This window comes from Mustela putorius, unplaced genomic scaffold, assembly GCF_011764305.1.
Source record: "Mustela putorius furo isolate JIRA1106 unplaced genomic scaffold, ASM1176430v1.1 tig00000083_pilon_pilon_pilon, whole genome shotgun sequence".
Classification (NCBI taxonomy): domain Eukaryota; kingdom Metazoa; phylum Chordata; class Mammalia; order Carnivora; family Mustelidae; genus Mustela; species Mustela putorius.
In genome coordinates, this window is record NW_025421273.1 from 30,768,012 (window position 1) to 30,786,603 (window position 18,592).

Sequence of the window (18,592 nt, forward strand, 5' to 3'; positions counted from 1 at the left end):
CCATCTCCAAATATAGCCCCATTCTGAAGTACTGGGGGCTAGGGCTTCAGCATCTGGATTTAGAGGATGTGATTCAGTTCCTAACAGTAGACATACCTAAGATATGGAGAGGACTTGGTCTTTTTCTTGTATTTATTTTTAATTTTTATTCATTTATTTTTGTTAAGTATGTGGGACTTGAACTCATGACCCCTAGATCAAGAACTGAGCTGAGATCAAGAGCTGGATGGCCAACCGACTGAGCCACCCAGGCTCCCCTTGGTCTTTTCTCTTTCCTATAAGGACTGAAAAAAGGAGAACAGGCGTAAACAATATTGGGGGTTATTTAGAGTCAGGAGGAAGACCATCTTGATATTCAGGGTTTAGATGTGTAGTTAAGGTTGGCATGTGCTGTGTGAGCAAGACTGACAGCCTTGAAGCTTAGAATAATTCAGCTTCCAAGGTTATTTTAAGAAAAACACTTAGGTTGTTGTCTGGCCCCTTCAAAGTCATTTACAAAATACTAGGCATCTAGGAGAAGTTTGACTAATTTTTTAAAAGAAAATCACAGCCCACAGAAGGTTCTGGTGTGTTGCTTCCTCCTTCACAATGTCATTGTTGGGGTCTCCACTACATGTCTTGCCAGTGAAATAAAAATGTGTTTGTGTGTCCTTTCATTTCTAATTCTTTTAAGGTACTTAATGTATGCCTTGTATTAGATCGACTTTTTTGTACTTATTTCTCCTGTATAGATTAGAAGCTCATTGGTGGCAGGGGCCTGTGGACACCGTGGTGTGTGTTCTCTAGCTCCTAGAGCTGTGCCCTGTGCACAGGGAGGCAACCAGCTGCTGCCCATGTGACTTCACTAACCCACGCCCCCCCTCCAACCCCAGAAAGTGGGTGGCCAGGCTGACACGTTTCCTCACCCACCAAATGGTAGCTGCTCGTAAGTCAGGACTGAGTGAATGGAAATGCCGTGTCATATACTGCATGAGGTCTCAGCACCCTAACTGGGTTACATGGGGAAGAAGCTAATACGCTTAGAGCTGCCTTGGTAAGGAAGGCTTGCACAGACTGCAAAGGAAAATCCAATTTCACTTATTTGATGCGATTTTAATTGGAACATTAGGACAGGGTTACATTAGTCAAGGGTCAGCCAAGAAGGTCATTGCAATCAAGTGTTGATAAGATCTCGACAATTTGATTTCAAGCGATTTAGTATAAATGTTAACTCAGCAAGACTGAGGGAAGAAAGCTCCCCACAGTGAGCAAGCAGATCTCAGAGCTCGGAGAGGTGAGTTTTATCCCATTAGCTGGACAGTCACAAGATTCTCACTGTTTAGTTGCTTAGTACCAGTGCAGATGAGAAGCGTGACAGTTGCTGTTCTGAGAAATGGAACCCGAGGAGATGGGTCAGTTTCTTTGCCTGTGAATATAAGGGTGAGGAGTAGGAGAAACCAGAAAAATCAGACTGAACGTTATATATGCCTAATGAGGACAAAAAGAGAAAAAGGGCTTGCCTGTTAGCTTAACAGTTAATGCATGAGCCAGGTAAATAAAAGAAGATGAAAAGTTTCTCCAATCTTTCCATCCAGAGAGAACCACAGTCAGAACTTGTATGTGTGTTCTTCAAAGGTAAATTTTTGTATAAATAGCCATATAAATAGACACTCTAAAATTTCCCCACAGAAATGGAATTAGGAGTACATACTGTTTTATAATCTTCTTTTTCATAAACATCTGAACATCAGTTTATATTTACAACAGTAATACTCTTCAGTATGGGTACATTTTTTAAATCAGTATCTGATGTTTGGACTTCTCATTTGTTTGCATTTTTTCCCTCTTGTAAACTACCCTATGCTGAACATACTTATGACCAAATCTTTTATTTCCTTAGAATAAATTTCTAGACATGAATACCGGTCTGCAGCTCTTATTAGAACCTCTTTCTTCAGATTGGAATCGCATGAGTTGGTCTCTGAATTTCTTTTGCAGAGAAAAAACACCCTGGATTTAGACTCTCTGCTGGGATGGACAATCTCCCAAATGCCTTTTGTACTTAAAAACTTGGGTGGTTGTGATTGATGGTCATACTGAACAGTGTTGATTGGTTGTGTCAGTAGGATCTTTCCCATTCTCTCCATCGTGTGCCTATTGTGGGGTTTGGGAGAGAGATGACGGATATCCTCTCCAACTCTTGGGGAGGACTTTTTATTGGGCATAATTCCATGCCCTTCTGATTTTGGGTGGGTTCATGCTAGGGGTTGGTCTAATTACAGGAAAACTCAAGACTTCAGTCTTGTGATGGGTGAAGAGGTGTTTGTTCTCTCTCTGAATGCAGGTGCATGTAGATTAGTTGCTGTTGGTAGCTTTCCAGTAACCACATGGGGAGCTAGACTTATGATGTACACCATGAGCTTGGTCAGGGTTGATGACTGAGTTTGCTGGATCTAGCCTGACCTGAACTTGAGCCTATTTTTGGACTTGTAATTTACATGAGCCAGTACATTCCAGTTACTACTTCTGCCACTTTAAGTTGGGATTTGTTACCTAATAAATGCAACCATGGTAGGACAAGAGATTCTAACACCAATCTTCTACATTTATCTCTTGCCAGCAAATTCGGTCAAGTTCTTATTTTGTATGTTTCACCCATTTTAGGACTTGGAAATAGACCTCTCAAAATAACAGCCTTTCACATGGCCTAGATTAGACACATCCCACATAGTTCTATCTTCCATTCTTGTATACAGTGTTTCCCCCATCTTTGCTCAGGCCCTGACTTTTCCCCTTCAAACCTGCCATTCCAGGTTCCTGTAGGTCATCGTAGGTTCACACACATACCTCCACCTGAACATAGTCTTCACTCAGCTCCTTTCCTCTGGTCTGCTTTCCCTTCCTTCCCCTTCACACCTCCTTCATTACCTCTGCCCTAAACCAGCAATAACCATTTCTCTGCCCCCTGGTATATCTGCATACCCAAATATCCCAGTCTTGACTAGTCCCTTGCTTTCATTCCCTCAGTCTAATCAATAATCAGTTCTTTGTATTCTCCTTCAGAAACCTCTGGAATTGCGCCTCCCCCATCCCCACCTAACTAGTCTTCCTGCCCATCTTTACTCCTCCAGTCATCACCCCATCACATGAGTTAAGGTCCTGAATAATCAATGAACCAGTGTGATGCAACCAATGATACAACTCCCCCCGCCCTGCTGCCCGCAATAAATCTGTTGACAGCAGCCTTGCCCTTCAAAATCCAGCCTTATACCATTACAACACATGGAATGATGCCTTCAGCTTGAGCTAGCCCAAGGGGTGCAGTGATCAAATAAACAGCCTAGCTACCAAAATGTTATTTCACGAAAGCTAGTTCTTGCATTCCCTACCCCCCCCCCGCCAAGCACTAGAAAGAGCATGGAAATTCTTCAGGGTATTCTCCATTTCTCTCAAACCCTTCCGCTCCTACCCCTATACATTTCTGTCTCCTATCCTTACCTCCTTAAAAAGCACCTGGGCATTCTTCCCTTTTCCTCTTGATTCTGTGCCACAGAAGTGCAGGTAAACCAATTTGCCAGAGCAATGTTTTCCATGGAGAATGGGCAAGGCAAAGAAAAGGAGTAAGGTCCAAAATCTCTTCTGGGTCAGTGGGAAAAAGAAGAAGCTGGAAACACTGTGTTAGTGGCTACTTTGTCCTATGGCTACTTTGGACAATTTACAGTGTCCCCCAGTCCCACCAATATGCATGAGGCACTTGGCTACATAAAATCATTTGCTCTTTCCTGGCCACATCCTGGCCACACGTGGAACTACACCGCTATACTGTTTCCTGGGCAATTCTCCCCTGTGAATGCACTACTCTCCTGTTCAGTAGCACCTTTTTTTTTTTTTTTTTTTTTTTTTTTTAAGATTTTATTGAGAGAGAGAGCAGGAGCAAAGGTATAGAGAGAGAAGGAGAAGCAGGCTCCCCACTGAGCCTGGAGCCCGATGCGGGACTTGATTCCAGGACCCTGGGATCATGACTTGAGCCGAAGGCAGCTGCTTAACAAACTGAGCCACCCAGGCACCCCTAGGTAGTACCTATTAACAGTCTTCCTGTGTTATATGAGGAAATGGGCATTCCATTTCTGTAAGAATGTTAGGTGGGTGGATATTGCCTCCCCCAACTCCAGCATCCAGATTATCCATTACTGCCACCCCAAAACTTTAAATAATGCCTGAAAATGCATTTCATGAATAACAAAGGTAAGTGCATTCTCACCTTAGAAATATTGCCTCTGGAAGAATTTGGGAGTCATGCTAAATTGTTTGCAGCAAAGGCAAGGGGAAAAGCCTATCTCTAAAGAGGAGAGCAGGGTAGGCATCAGGTAAGAACACTGCCACAAAATAGTGCCTCGAAAATATGCTTGTGAATGAATGGGTCTACCTCTGACACCTACTTCCCCGGGGCTAGATCCAGATAGAGTGCAAGAAGATGGGTTTTGTTAAACTCGAAGATTCTACCATTTATTTCTCCTTTAAATAAGTGAAAGGTAGATGGTTTTCTACCATAGATTTTAAGTTCAAGAATCACAGGATATGGTCACGTTCTCTTAACCGGGGTCATAACTTGTGTGAACTTTTGCACCTGCTAACATTTTAAATTTGTCCGTATAAAGCAGTATCTTGCTTGTTGGTAGGCCGAATTGTAAGCCTTTTAGGGCAGAGCCCATGCCCTGTGCGTTTGTGTAGCCCAAATTCTTTCAGATTCTTTTTCCTGGTAGATCTCAGACAGCTGTAGGATAAGCCCTGCGGGAGCCCACAGCCCTCATTTATTAAGGGGGGCGGGGACTACTACCACCAATGAGTTGTTGAGGCTTAATGGGATAATCAAGGTATTTGACTACTCAGGGGTTTTAGGTAGAGCCCTTCCACCTTGGCTGCCAACCAGACTCACCTAGAAGAGTTGGTACTGGGTCGCATTCCTTATCAGTTATCTTTTCATTGATCTACGGTGCTGCCTGGGTTAGGGTTAGGGTTTAGAAAATAAATGTCTTCAGGTGATTCTACTGAGCGCCTTGGGACTGTTAACTAACTGTTTAGAGACTGTCCAGGGACGCTCCAGCCGATCAGGACCTAATGTTTCCCTTCCTTTTCCTCCTCGCGGTCTCTGAGGACTCACCCTCAACCCTATGCCCGCCCACCGACCCTCTAGCAGCTTTCCGGGACAACGGACCCGGCCAACGAACGCGCGAACACACGTGGGGAGCACGCCTCACCTGCAGGCGTTCCTGCGGCCCCGGGAACACCCGCGCGCCCCCGCCCCGCGCGCCCCCGCCCCGCGCGCCCCCGCCCCGCGCGCCCCCGCCCCGCGCGCCCCCGCCCCGCGCGCCCCCGCCGCCAGGTCCTCTCGCGAGGAAGTCCGGGCGCCGGAAGTGCCTGCAGCGCGCAGCGGCGGGGCAGCGCTGAGGCTCCGGCGCGAAGGAGGTGGAGGGTGGGTGAGGCCGCTGGGATTGCGTGGACCGCGGAGAGGGGTCTCACAGGTACCACCGGGGGCCGAGCTCTCCGGGGAGGGCCGGGGGCAGGGCGGTCTCCGGCCCCTGCCGGTCTCCGACTGTGGTGTCATTGCAGGGTCGCCCCCATGTTGCGTTTTCCGACCTGTTTCCCGTCCTTCCGGGTGGTGGGAGAGAAGCAGCTGCCGCAGGAGATAATTTTCCTGGTCTGGTCACCCAAGCGGGATCTCATCGCTTTGGCCAACACGGCGGGCGAGGTGAGTGAGCCCGACCCGACAGCAAGCGCGTTGCAGCCTGGCCCAGCCTCAGTTTCCCTTTTTGTGGACTTGCTGGGCCGCCTGTGGACCCCGCCCCCTTCCTCTCCAAGCAGCTGTAAACCTTAGGTGAAAGTAGAAGGGAGCATCTACGGGAAGGATCATCTGTGTGCCCATTTCCCCTATTTCATGGCGAAAATAATAGTTTTCACACAGCACACTCAGTCCTGCATTCCCCGGTCTCCTTTAGTCATTTGTTAGATGGGCTTTTTAAAAGCCCATAATGTGTCACTCATCAACTAGACATCGTAGATCCACAGACCCTGCCCTGAATTTGCTTAGGGTTCCGTAGCAGAAGGAAGCTGAGTTCCTCTCAGACCTGAGCTGCGAATGTGCATACAAGCAGCTGCCACAGAGAACGGGTTAAAAAATCGAGAATCTCTTGTCCAAGTTCCCCACTGTGGAGGGGATCACCACCTCCTCCTGAAAATACCTTTAAATTTAGGAAGGGAGTGATGCTTCCTTGGGTTCCTGATGGAGTGTACATGAGTGGTGTCACTTAGGGGTTCCAGTTCGTACCACACTAGGCTTCATCAAGTATACCCGCTGCATCTACTTTTCTCTGGAGAGTCCCTGGTTACCTGGCAACCATTTTTGGGAGGAAACCTTCAGCTCCGCATCTTTCCCCCTTTGGCCTTCAGGCAGGTTTCCTAGGAATTACCTGGCCAGGTGAGAGTGGTGTTGTGTGCAGACAGGCTTGGACACCAGGTGGTAAGCAATACTTAGCATCCGCAAAGCTGCGTCGCTGTGCTGACTACTAATAGCTTCTCACCAGGCACTGAGGTCTCCTTTTTCGAGGCCCTCTCGGATGTCTCCTGGTCCCTCACCTTTGCCATTGGGCCTTGGAACTCTTCATGCTCTGGAGAGGAGAGCCGCAGCAGCAAGATGGAAGGGAGAGAATGGGGCATCGGTGCAACTAGATGTGTAGATGTAATAGGCACTTGTTTCTGTTTCCTCAGTGAAGAAGAAAGAGTGGTGTCCAGGAGTGAGGATGGAGAAGAAAATACTGGAAGTTTGAGGAGAAAGGAGGGGTATGGGAAGCTGACGAGGCAGGCAGACTAGGGAAACTTGTAGTGAGATTGCTGGTTGGTGTTAAGAGCCATGGGAGGTTAGTGGTCTTGTACTTTGAGAGACTGTAGTGAGCACGGTTGTGTCTCTGTTGTTCTGTTTGACTGGGTGAGTGTAGACATGGTTGGGTTTCACTAGGGTTGTTATTTTGCAAATGAGACATAGCCAGAGAGATCCAAGGGAGTTAAAGTTACATGTCAGAGGCGCGATGGTAATGATCCTTGGATTCTAATATGATTACGTATGGAAATGGGGGTATGTGTCAGTGAGGGACAGTGAATAGGTGGAATCCATGGATTGTAGGACTTGGTGAGGTTGAAGAGTGAAGTCAGGTATTAGTAGGGATGAGCTAGAAGGGTAGAGGCACTGATGGAAGGTGGGAGGTTTGAGACATGGCAGTGCTTGTAACTAGAAGGATGAGGTCAGAGCATGACTCTGGGATTGGCTGAGGTGAGTAAAAGACATGGTTGTTGGAAGAAAGGTAATTGAGAACTGAAAAGTCAGGACATTGTGGGTCTTGAAATCCTCAAGAATGGTGACGAATAGTGTTGGAAAGCATGAGTGAACAGGACAGGCGTCTTTATCTTCCAGGAATGAGGGGAATGCCTAGGGGTCTTTAGGGAATGGCAATTAGGGGGAGTGGGTGGAATGGTGTGATTGGATATAATTCAGAGTTAGAGGATTTTAGAGAAGAAAAGTTATCCAGAAATGGCATCAGGGATCAGGGAGGAAACTTACTTTATCTCCTGGCCCAGTAGAATGGAGAACATGGGACGCAGAATGGCTATCAGCTGAGAATTCTCTGGAAAGTGGTGTCCTAGGGTGAGAAGCAGATTTCAGAGAAGAGAAGGAAGATACGAGCATCATGATGATACCTGACCATGAATTTCAGAGGGCGCAGAGGAAAGGTTTTGGAAGTAAGAAATGGCAGAGACGGGCTCAGAAAAGAGCAGTGTGTCTAGGGAATGAAGGAATCCGTGGGATTCCTGGCTTCCTGTGGGGTCTGATGGACCAGGAGTGAAGAGTGCTGTGAGCTAAGGGCAGGAGAGGTGAAGCTGTGAGTGTGGGGACCTGAGAAGGTGTGGAGGCTCTGTCGGGGTACATACCATTTCTTATTTTCCATGGTTGTATAGAGGATGAAGTAGGCACAGTTTTTGTTTTGAGTCAGAAAGAGCTCTGGGGGCAAGAAAGAGCTCTGGGAATTTTCCCTTGTGGAAGTGGAAATTTAGAATGACTAAGTGACTTGTCCAAGATCTATAGCCAGCTGAATTCCATCCCAGGATGTCTGATTTCAAGTTTGGTGTTATTTGACTATTACAGCTAGTTTTCTAGTGCTGTTTATGTTCCTTGTTTCTTTCTCTGTTGTGATCTTCTTCGACAACCTCATTTCTTTCTAAGAACTATGTCTCTTGTTGACATTGAAGATAGAAAAGTGGTGTATAGAGTACAGAGTTAAATAGGTCTTGTTTCACCCATCACTTTGAATATACCTTCAGTTCATTCAGACCTTGTTGTCTTCTCATTTCTTCTGATAGCTAAATATTATGCTTTGAGATTATTTATTTATTTTTAGTAACATATAATGTGTTATTTGTTTCAGGGGTACAGGTCTGTGAATCATCAGTCTTAAAGAATTCTCAGCATTATGCTTGCGATTATTTTTAAAGATCTTATTGTGATGATCTAGGTTTATTTCAGTTTTGGAAATGGGTTTTTTATTTTTTGCCGTTGTATCTGTTTTGTCTTAGGTTTTACTTCATCGACTTGCAAGTTTTCATCGAGTTTGGAGTTTTCCACCCAATGAAAATACAGGAAAGGAAGTTACCTGTCTGGCATGGAGACCAGATGGCAAACGTAATATAAGAATCTTTGAAAATACGTTGTTATTATTATTCCCCCAAAAAGTCTTTTGTAAAGAAAGCTTATTTCTAGAAAGAATGTATTGTTCTTACTATATTCTTATTACTTACTAAATATAGTTTATTTATTACTAAATATCTTAGTAAGTATACTAAATACACTTACTAAATATCAGTTTGGAAACTTTGCTTTTTGGAAGCTTTAAAGTGTTTTCATAGAGATGAGGTTAATTTTGCTGTGTTGTTCTCTAAAATGAAATTTGACTTCTTGGCAAAGGTAAAGCTAAAATCAAATCTGATGGAATGTGCAAAATACTTAGGCTTTGCTCTTGACACTATCTTGTCCTTCCATGATAGCCCAAGCTCCAGCTACATTCACTAGTCCGTTCAGTACCATTGTGGTCTTTTCTCCCCAAAATGTACATTAGCATTAAATGTGTGGCTCATAAATATTCTCTTAGCATGACTGCTTAGCTCACCTGAAGGACTATCAGCTCTGACCCCATCCCTTCCTCCTTCTCCTCTAATGTTTATTTTGTAGCTTCTTACAGCTTTGACGACTGAACTCTGCTTCCACCTGTTGTTTTTACAATGGCAGTCATAATTTGAGCTGCTGTACACATAGAGTCAGTACAGTAAAATGCTATAAATTACACAGGTTGAAATTCATCTCTTATCATTGGTGCTTTGAGAAAAAAAGCTGAATCATTTTTGTAAAATGATATGTACTCCGTATTGCCTGTTTTTTTCCTGGTAAATATAAATGAGTAGGGAAAAACATGCTGAAAGCCTCAACTACCTGTTCATATTCATTTTGTTCAGCTCTCGTTCTTTTAGTAAAAAAAAAGGGGGAGCATATGTGTAAAATTAGAGGACTTTTATAAGTAACATCATGAGATCTTGCACTATTCATCCCTAACCAGATGAAGTTTTTAATCATTAAAAAATATGCCTTGTGTTTTTGGACAGTGAAATAAGGTTTTTTAAGCAATGATTATTTCAAGATTGCCTTAAATTGTTTGAGGAAGAGGAGATGTGGATTGCCTCACATCTTGTAAAACTGTGTGTCTTGATGTACTGTGAAATGCATAGCTCCCTACTTAGAAATTCTTAAATTTGATGTGTTAGGAAGATATTAGTGACATATGTGGAGAAACTATACTAGATAATTCAGCCACAGTGAAAGGAGGAAGCCTCATCAGCATTTGATAGTCTCGTTTCCCATTAAGGGTTAGAGACAGAAGGGGACACTAAGCCTTCTAAGAACCAAGCAGATGGAATCGCTTCTTAACATTTTAGGCTTGTTCACTAGACCAGCGTCTCTTGGTGATAGGATATTGTTGTTTGTCTGTTGAGACCTATTCTGTGTCTTCTTCTGGGAAGCAGGGCTCCAATCCAGAGGCTTTGATGTGTGAGATGCATAAGACATTAAGTACAGTACACTAGGAAGTAGTAGGTCACTCACAAGACTTTAAGCCTTTGAAAATAAGCTTGGGTCTACGGCCATACCACCCTGAACGCGCCCGATCTCGTCTGAAAATAAGCTTGGATAACAGCGTAAGTACATGTAAAGATATCTTTCTGTATTTAAAAATGTTATTGGAAGGAAGGATTTTTAGGTTAAGTAATTTCTGTGATTATGATGCATTTAAAATAGTAAAACCGGGCAAGAAGTGAAATAGCCATTTTGTTTTCTCGAATGTTTACAGTAATTTGTCCTGATCGTCTCTTCTTGTTTCAGTTTTGGCGTTTGCTCTTGCTGACACCAAGAAAATTGTTCTGTGCGATGTAGAGAAACCTGAAAGCTTGCACTCCTTCTCTGTGGAGGCCCCAGTGTCTTGTATGCATTGGATGGAAGTGACTGCAGAAAGCAGGTAAAGGAGTAGAAGGAGGAACTCCAGCAGCCACAGTGGACAGTTGTGCACTTGCCGGGACTAAAACAGACCCTTGGGAGGATCTGAGTATTGAGCCTGGGCACACTGCATTTCACTTTGGATTTTCAGTTTATCAAGATAAGATTTTGTAATGCTTTGTTAGGTTTTTTTTTCTTCTGAAAAAAAAAAAAATTATTTTTTTCTTTATTGGAGCAATAATGCCTGAAAAGCTAAGATTTTTCTTTACTTTTAGTAGTTATGTCAGTGATTTGTACTTTATTATTTATTTATTTTTCCTTAACTTAAATTTTAGGTAGTTAGCAGTGCAATATTGGTTTCTGGAGTAGAATTCAGTGGTTCGTCACTTAAATACAGTGCCCAGTGCTCATCACAAGTGGCCACCTTCATGCCCGTCACCCATTTAGCCCATCCCCTGTCTGCCTCCCTCCATCAGCCCTCGGTTTATTCTCTATTGTTTAGAGTTTTTTATTGCTTATTTCTCTCCTTTTTTTCTTTTCCTCCCTTCCTGTGCATTTTTTTTTTTTTAATTCTACATGAGTGAGATCCTATGGTAGTGATTTGTACTTTCAAGTAATAGAAATTAAAATCATTGATTAACAAGTTGAGGTTCTTTTTGCCGCCAATTTCTTTTGGAGCTCGGGGTTATTTTGCATCTTAGTAAATATCCTCAGAATATAGAAAGTGCTAAGTTAAGCACTCTGGGGGTTTTGTTTTGTTTTGTTTTGTTTTTTTGTCTTAAGATTTCATTTATTTGAGAAAGAGAGTGAGTGAGCACGAGTAGGGGGAAGGGCTGAGGGAGATGGAGAAGGAGACCCCCCACTGATGTTTGACTCCATCCTAAGACCCTGATCGTGACCTGAACTGAAGGCAGATGGACCACCCAGGCACCCCTGAGCGCTTTGTTTTGATGCTGAATGAGCTCTTTCTGTGTCTGTGGTCCTGATAGCTTGCTGGTCTCATGAAAATAACTGCCTTAGTCTGCATTCAAGTCATATACCAGGTTTGCAGTCAAGATGGCTTAAAGGATGAGTTTGTTTAGCTAATACTGAAAATAAAAGGTTTTCTTGTTTGTTTGTTTTTAGGAAGTGTGATAATTTTCTTACCAATAGTTTTTCCTTTCTAATAAAGTGTTAAGTTAATTTCAAATTAACTAAGGAGGAGTCTATAATAAGAATACTAAGGATCTCACCTGGTGTTTGAAATTCACTATAGATAAAACATTTATCTATAATTGATGTATCATCAGATAATCCAGGGTTGCAAGTAGCCATGTGAATTTATCAATGCTTAGAGGAGCAGAGTATACCGTGTCATTTCTGTCCCATTCCAGGTACCTGCTAAGTGTATTCCTAATACACTTTCTGCCAATAGTTGAGAAATAAAATGTGGAGATTCCAGGATCTCTCAGGACACCTAGTTTGTGTTTTAAATGGGAAAAAAATGCATGCCAAGTTGCCACTTTTTCACCTTTTCACTCATTACCACCCTTATTTGGAAGTAGAATTGAGAAACAGGAACAAGCAAGACTATTTCAGAATGCGTGTTGCCGTCTTAGATACCTGTCAGGTTGTCAAATCCCAAATGCGTGTAAGCCATAGAACCCACAGTTAAATGAGGTAATAACTGCAGTATTCTTTAAAATCCATTCATCCTTGGTACTCATATATGTTAGTGTTGGTTCTCAGAGTTAAAAAAATCATAAATTCTTGGGGCACCTGGGTGGCCCAGTTGGGTAAATGTCTGCCTTCAGCTCAGGTCCAGGGATCAAGCCCCATGTTGGCCTCCTTGCTCATTGACAAGTCTGTTACCCCCTTTTCCTCTGCCCTCCCCCCACCACCTCCTGCTCATGTGTTCTCTCTCTCTCATTTTCTGTCTCTCAAAATCTTAAAAAGGAAAAATTCTAAATTCTTAGAATCTCATACTGAATACATAGAGAAAATTGTTTATTAGTATTTTTCCTCTAAGTAAAGTGGCTGGGTTTTTTTCCCCCCGGAAACAAAGCCCCTCATAAAGGAAGAATTTCCTATTTTTCTCTTTGTTGTTTGTGATTGTTACAATGACTGTTTTATAATAGTAAAATAAGTGTGGCATCTGTTTACTTGATAATGTATATATAATATATAAAACTGGGCAATTTTTTAAAAAGTACTTTTTAATGGAAAGACAAAATCTTTGGTATTTTTGTAATGCCTCTTTGTTTTTCTTTTCAGTGTTCTAACATCCTTTTATAATGCTGAGGATGAATCAAATCTTCTCTTACCTAAACTGCCCACCCTGCCAAAAAAGTATGTATCAGTTTAATTTTATTGGAATCCATGTTGCAGATTTCTCTTTCCTTTAGCTTTATTTTTTTAAAAAAAGATTTATTTGATAGAGCGAGCGAGCACAAGTAGGCAGAGAGGCAGGCGGGGAGGGGGGAGCAGGCTCCCTGCTGAGCAGAGAGCCCCATGGGGGACTGGATCCCAGGACCCTGAGATTATGACCTGAGCCAAAGGCAGAGACTTAACCCACTGAGCCACCCAAGTGCCCCTTTCCTTTACCTTTAAATATTGCGATGATTTTCTCATGTGTTTTGAAAAATATATTGTTACTGCTTTTTACACTAGTCTCTGTTTTTCTCTAGTTACAGCAACACCTCAAAAATTTTTAGGTAAGATATGTCTTTTTTGTTTTCAGGTAAAAGAATCTTTTATTAGTTGAAAGATGTAGTTGAAAGGTAACCCAGTTGTTTTTATATTTTAGTGAAGAAAACTCTGATGAAATTATTAAGCTTTTGGGAGACGTCAGGTAAATCTTGCCAATATCTTAAATAACAAATCTAATTTCTTAACATTGATGTTTGGTATTTGAGACAGAGTTCAGAGTTTCAAGGGCAGTTCCTTTATGTGTTATGTTATTTCCCTGCTGACAAACACCACTGAATAATATACAGACATTAGTGTCTATTATTTACTTGTTTTTATTGTATGGTCTTTTAAATATGAAGTATTTACTTGTTTTTGTTGTATAGTCTTTTAAATATGAAGTAAAGGAAGATAGATGTTACTAGAATTTCTAAAATTTAAATTTAAATATTCCAGATTTTTTAAGCCCTTTTAATGCATTTAGCATCAGAGCCATGATATCACTGATGGCGCTTTGCTCAGCTGGAAAAAAGATTGTGTTATTTAGAGTATATAAATACAGTAGTTGTTAAAATACTGTATTCTTATTTTACTATAAACTGATGTTTTTTAGGTGACAGCAAATTTATGTTTCTTTGAGAAAAAGAAGCAGCCCAGTGTGATTGAATATTGAGTATTTGTGAATTTGTTTGGGGCTTGTTTCCCTGCAGGGGAGCCTTAGCATGCAGATTATCTGAGAGCAAGAATAATTTATATCTTAGTTTAAGAATTTGGTCTTTTCTGTTGTCCTCAGCTTGTTACATTCCTTTTAATTAGGCTTAATATTCTTGTCCTCGGAGGAAGCTCTGGATTTATTGAGCTTTATGCATATGGAATGTTCAAAATTGCTCGAGTCACAGGGGTACGTTTTCCTTTAAAATTTTCACATCATTTCTCTTAGACTATACCACCTAGAATATACCAGCTAACTGATTTATAGGGGGGTGGAAAAAGCACTAGTTTTTTTTTTTTTCTCACTTTCAATTTATGGAGTTATTCATTTTTAAAAAGTTAGGATAATTTTCTTACTAAGATAAAATAGTGGTGATAATGATATCTGTGAAGCTCAGGTACTATTAGTGGAAATAGTCAACTTTTTCTTAACAAAAAGATTGATACAGGATACACTTGATTCTGACTCAGTGTCTTTCTAGCCTGTAGTCAGGGCGAGAGCTGCAGTTTGTGACTGGAACGTGAAGGAACATCATGAGAAGCACTCTTCTACTCAGCACCAGATCTGTGCTGGTTGCTTAGTTTTGGTCTTCACAGCTTTTCGGTCCTATTCTCACCATTTCTGAGGGGGGAGAAATATTGTGGGCTCTCCAGCACTTGATTTGGTTCCCCTTATGGAGGGGTGTGTGTCCATGAGGGGTGTGGACTGGGGGGACACACATCTTCCCTCTCTTGAACGTGTGGAACGCGTCAGGCTTGTGTTTTGCTTCGGAGAGTTCCATTAGTTTCTGTTGCCTGTATCGTAAGCACGTGCAGACTAGCAGTGATACTAAATGGACCAGAGGATTTGATTGTCTTACAGATCGTTGGTACTTGCCTTGCATTGTGTTTATCCAGTGATTTGAAGTCATTATCAGTGGTCACAGAGGTTTCTGCTGGCGCTGCTTCAGAGGTCTCATACTTCCAGGTAAGTGTGAAAACCTGGTAGCTGCAGACAGTAAAGATCTATATATTTTTTAAAGATTTTATTTATTTATTTGACCGACAGAGATCACAGTAGGCAGAGAGGCAGGCAGTTGGGGGTGAGGCAGGGTCTCTGCTGAGCAGAGAGCCAGATAGGGGGCTCGATCCCAGGATCCTGGGATCATGACCTGAGCTTAAGGCAGAAACTTTAACACACTGAGCCACCCGGGTGCCTCAGTAAATATATTTTTTTAAGGTTTTATAGTTTTTATTATTCTTATCTTTGGATTCTAATGGTTATTAAAACAAAGCAAAAAAACAAACTTGGAGCTTCTAAATCTCATGTATAGAATCTTACTCTAGTGAACACTTCATTATTCCCAGAGTCCAGTATAGTTTTCATAAAAACAATGTTTTGATAGTTTATTAATGACCATGATAATTGGTTGCTATATCAGTCTGTCTTTGTATCAAGTATTTTTTTTTTTTTTAAGATTTATTTATTTGAAAGAGATAGTATGAGCAGGGGGAGAGGGAGAGGGAGAGAGACTCCCAAGCAGATTCTGTGCGGAGCGCAAAGCCTGTCATGGGACCCCATCTCACCACCCAGGAGATCATGACCTGAGCTGAAACCAGGGGTCAGACATGTAACTGACCAAGCCACCTAGGCACCCCTGTATCAAGTGTGTTCTTTGGACTCTGATCCTAGGGGCACCTGGGTGGATCTTTTGGTTAAGCATCTGCCTTCAGCTTAAGTCCTTCAGGGTCCTGAGATTGAGCCCTGCATCAGGCTCCCTGCTCAGGGGAGAGCCTGCTTTTCCCTCTCCCTGCTATTTCCCTGGTTGTGTCCCCTCTCTCTGTCAAATAAATAAATTATTCTAAAAAAAAAAAAGAAAAGGGACTCTGATCCTAATACAAATAAAAACTAATACAGATCAGTTGTTTAATATGTGCGAAGTACTGAGTAGTTTAGTATAATTCATTTGAATCTTATTATCCCCATTTTATAGATAAGTAGAAACTGCAGAACTTGCTCGACATCACTCACATGGAAGTGATGCTGGGCAGTATGGCTCCAGAGTCCGTGCTCATCACCAGCATGTTGCCTCTTGTGTCAGATGATCATTTAACGTTGGGAAAAGCTTTGTACTCTGTGCTGTTTATATGGAAGCCATGTGGGCTCCTATAGAGTATTTAGGTTATAGCCTTGACTTTAAGAAAGTCTTCCCTAGATAGGTGTGTGTGTGTTTCTTTTTTTTTTTTTTAAAGATTTTATTTTTAAGTAACCTCTATACCCAACAGAGAGCTCAAACTCACAACCCCAAGATCGAGTTGCGCTCTACCAACTGAGCCAGGTGCCCCTTCCCTAGATTTTCATGCCAGATAACCCTGCTGCTTAGCCTAAGGATGCACAAATTCTAAGCAAAAATAGAACAAAAAGATGCATTGTGCACTCTATCTGATGATTTCCAGTATTTGTTGTTGTATTCAGAGCACCAGGGAGCTCTTAACTTCCTAATTGCCCAGAATAGTTGGTCACATTTGCGCTTCAGCTTTGGGTTCTGTGAAAATATGATTTCTAGAATTGCATTTGGTGCTGTAATAAAAAGATTTGCTATTTCTTTGAAGTTTGGCATGGATATTTTGTTAAATAATAGCTTTTTAAAGATACGATTTTTATTTCATTGTAATGGATAATGTAACTTGTGTTTATCAGTAGCATATAGTTCTTTAAAAACTTTTTATGTATATTTGTAATCATTTCTTAATTTTAGCATAATAGTGTTACAAAATAGATTGTATTTATCTAGCTTTGGAGATGGCACTGCAAACCTAGAGAGGGTTGATCTGTGCACAGGTGAACATGTCAGATTAGAAAATCCTAAAGTTCTGTTCTGTTAGTCTTCAAAGTAGTAGGCTCAAAGATAGCAGAATTCAGACATGGTCTTTCTGACACATACTTAGACCTTGACTTTAACTCTTTAAATTGTAGGATTTCTTTTTTTTAGAGCTGGTACTGATTTATCTTTAAAAGAAGTGTGTGTGTGTGTGTGTGTGTGTGTGTGATTGTAACTCACTTTATTTTGATTTTACAGCTTGAAACCAATCTACTGTACTCTTTCTTACCTGAAGTAACTAGGATGGCTAGAAAGTTTACTCACATTTCTGCACTTTTACAGGTATTTCTTTGTTTTATGTGAATATTTACTCTTAAGTTTCTCACAGTCTATAAATAAAAGACTTACAAATTTCATTCTGTAAAGCTGTCTGTGGTATAAATGTCTGTTCCGATAATCTTATAATGTCTGTTAACAAGAAAAAGGAATTTGATTGAAAATCTATTCCCACCAGAAAAGAAAAAAGTAGTTCAGATCTTTTAAAAATACTCCCCTAAGTGAAATAACATTTTGGAATTTTAAAAGTCTTACTGCAAATCGAGCATTATGGAAAACAGCCATTATGTCAGTTCACTCATATGTGTAAAAACCCACCCCAAATTAGCTGATTCCGCAAGTCTGAGTTTGGGCTGGGTTCAGCTAGAAGGTTCTGTCGATCCGGGCCAGGTTCAGCTCATCTCAGCCGAGCCTGGTCAAGCATCATTGGCTAGCTGGCTGTTCTGAGTGTCCCTCAGCAGTGGTGGCTCCCCACGTGACATGTCCCAGCAGGCTAGCCCAGGCTTGTTCGTGAAGTGGCAGCCACAGCAGGGGTGTCAGGAGTGCAAGTGGGAACATGCAGAGCCTTTGGAGGCCTTGGACTCGGTGTCCCTTCTGCTGTGTGTTGGTCACAGCACGATATAAGACCAGCCCAGATTCAGGGACTGGGGAGGCCGAGTTTGCATCCAGATAGAGGAGCTACAAAGAACTGTGGCTTTTCTCTTTCAGTCTGCCACAGTCCCTGACATGTCAAAGATTTCTGGATGGTGTCTTTTTAAGGATTTTGTTTGAAAATTGAATAGCTGACTCAACCAGCATTTTGACAGTCAGTGTACATGAAGCATATATATATATATATAAGCTGGAGGATGTCTGTTTTACCAGATAAAAACTTAATTTCAGAATGTTTGCTGGTTAAGTGGTTATCAAGCATTAGCTGTGGTCTTCTCTTTCACAGGCTGAGTGGAAAATGATTGAAAGTGAATTCTGGATTTCTTTGAGATAGTTGGCAGGAAGAAGCATATATTACTTAGCACATTGATTTAACATAGGTTTTTTTGTTTGTTTTTACTATTCTGATATTTTGTTTCCTTCTTGTTAATAGTATATAAATTTGTCACTAACATGTATGTGTGAAGCATGGGAAGAAATACTGATGCAGATGGATTCTCGTCTCACCAAGTTTGTGCAGGTAATGTTTGTGAAGTTTCCCCTGGATGGAGTGAAAGCAGGCATGCTGTGCTGCTTTCATTTCATTTCATTGACTTCATGAGCTCCCTGGTGGATACTGGTCGGGTTTGTAAAAGGTGAAGGTTAAGCTTTCAGATGGCTCAGAGAGAAAAGGCTCTCCTCGCATCGGACAACCTAGGTGGGGACAGGTCTGTGAAGTGGAGCTGGTGGGGAGTGGGGAGTCAGGACAGGTACTGGAAGAGCTGACTGGCTACTTGCCATGAACTGATAGTCAGATAATCAGTTTAAATAAGGATTTGAAAGAAGGTTAAGGAAAAGCAAGGGATTCATGCTCCTGTAGTTT

The 18,592-nt window shown here is 41.8% G+C and overlaps 2 protein-coding genes across 4 annotated transcripts in view; one reads left to right on the forward strand and one right to left on the reverse strand.

Moving 5' to 3' along the window:
• Window positions 1-1,052: 1,052 nt before the first annotated feature.
• On the reverse strand, window positions 1,053-5,584 carry LOC101685242 (translation initiation factor IF-2-like). Its single transcript, XM_045077119.1, has 3 exons — window positions 5,238-5,584; window positions 3,478-3,618; window positions 1,053-1,405 (listed from the first exon to the last, which is right to left on the reverse strand). The coding sequence occupies exons 1-3, from the start codon at window positions 5,582-5,584 to the stop codon at window positions 1,393-1,395; spliced, it is 501 nt and encodes a 166-aa protein (XP_044933054.1). The 3' UTR covers window positions 1,053-1,392.
• Window positions 5,585-5,598: 14 nt separating this feature from the next.
• Window positions 5,599-18,592, forward strand: part of ANAPC4 (anaphase promoting complex subunit 4) — a 36,502-nt gene continuing 23,508 nt past the window's right edge. For 2 of the 3 annotated variants that reach the window (XR_006605583.1, XM_013061515.2), the window contains exons 1-10: window positions 5,599-5,728; window positions 8,602-8,707; window positions 10,454-10,586; window positions 12,818-12,892; window positions 13,231-13,257; window positions 13,350-13,394; window positions 14,048-14,132; window positions 14,805-14,909; window positions 17,002-17,085; window positions 18,164-18,250. Coding sequence is in view for 2 of the 3 variants with exons in the window: in XM_013061515.2 (XP_012916969.1) it covers window positions 5,600-5,728; window positions 8,602-8,707; window positions 10,454-10,586; window positions 12,818-12,892; window positions 13,231-13,257; window positions 13,350-13,394; window positions 14,048-14,132; window positions 14,805-14,909; window positions 17,002-17,085; window positions 18,164-18,250 (876 nt within the window). In the remaining variant the exon portion in view is untranslated. Of the gene's footprint in view, window positions 5,729-8,601; window positions 8,708-8,878; window positions 10,270-10,453; window positions 10,587-12,817; window positions 12,893-13,230; window positions 13,258-13,349; window positions 13,395-14,047; window positions 14,133-14,804; window positions 14,910-17,001; window positions 17,086-18,163; window positions 18,251-18,592 lie in introns of those variants that run through there. The other variant, XM_013061516.2, reaches the window with a different exon arrangement.

Bases quoted from the DNA above. Each gene is read 5' to 3' on its own strand.
- LOC101685242 (XM_045077119.1), bottom strand. From the start codon at position 5,584: ATGACACCACAGTCGGAGACCGGCAGGGGCCGGAGACCGCCCTGCCCC. The intron at 3,619-5,237 runs GTGAGGCGTGCT...CCACTGACCCAG, and splicing joins GGCCGCAGGAACGCCTGCAG to AAGAGATTTTGGACCTTACT.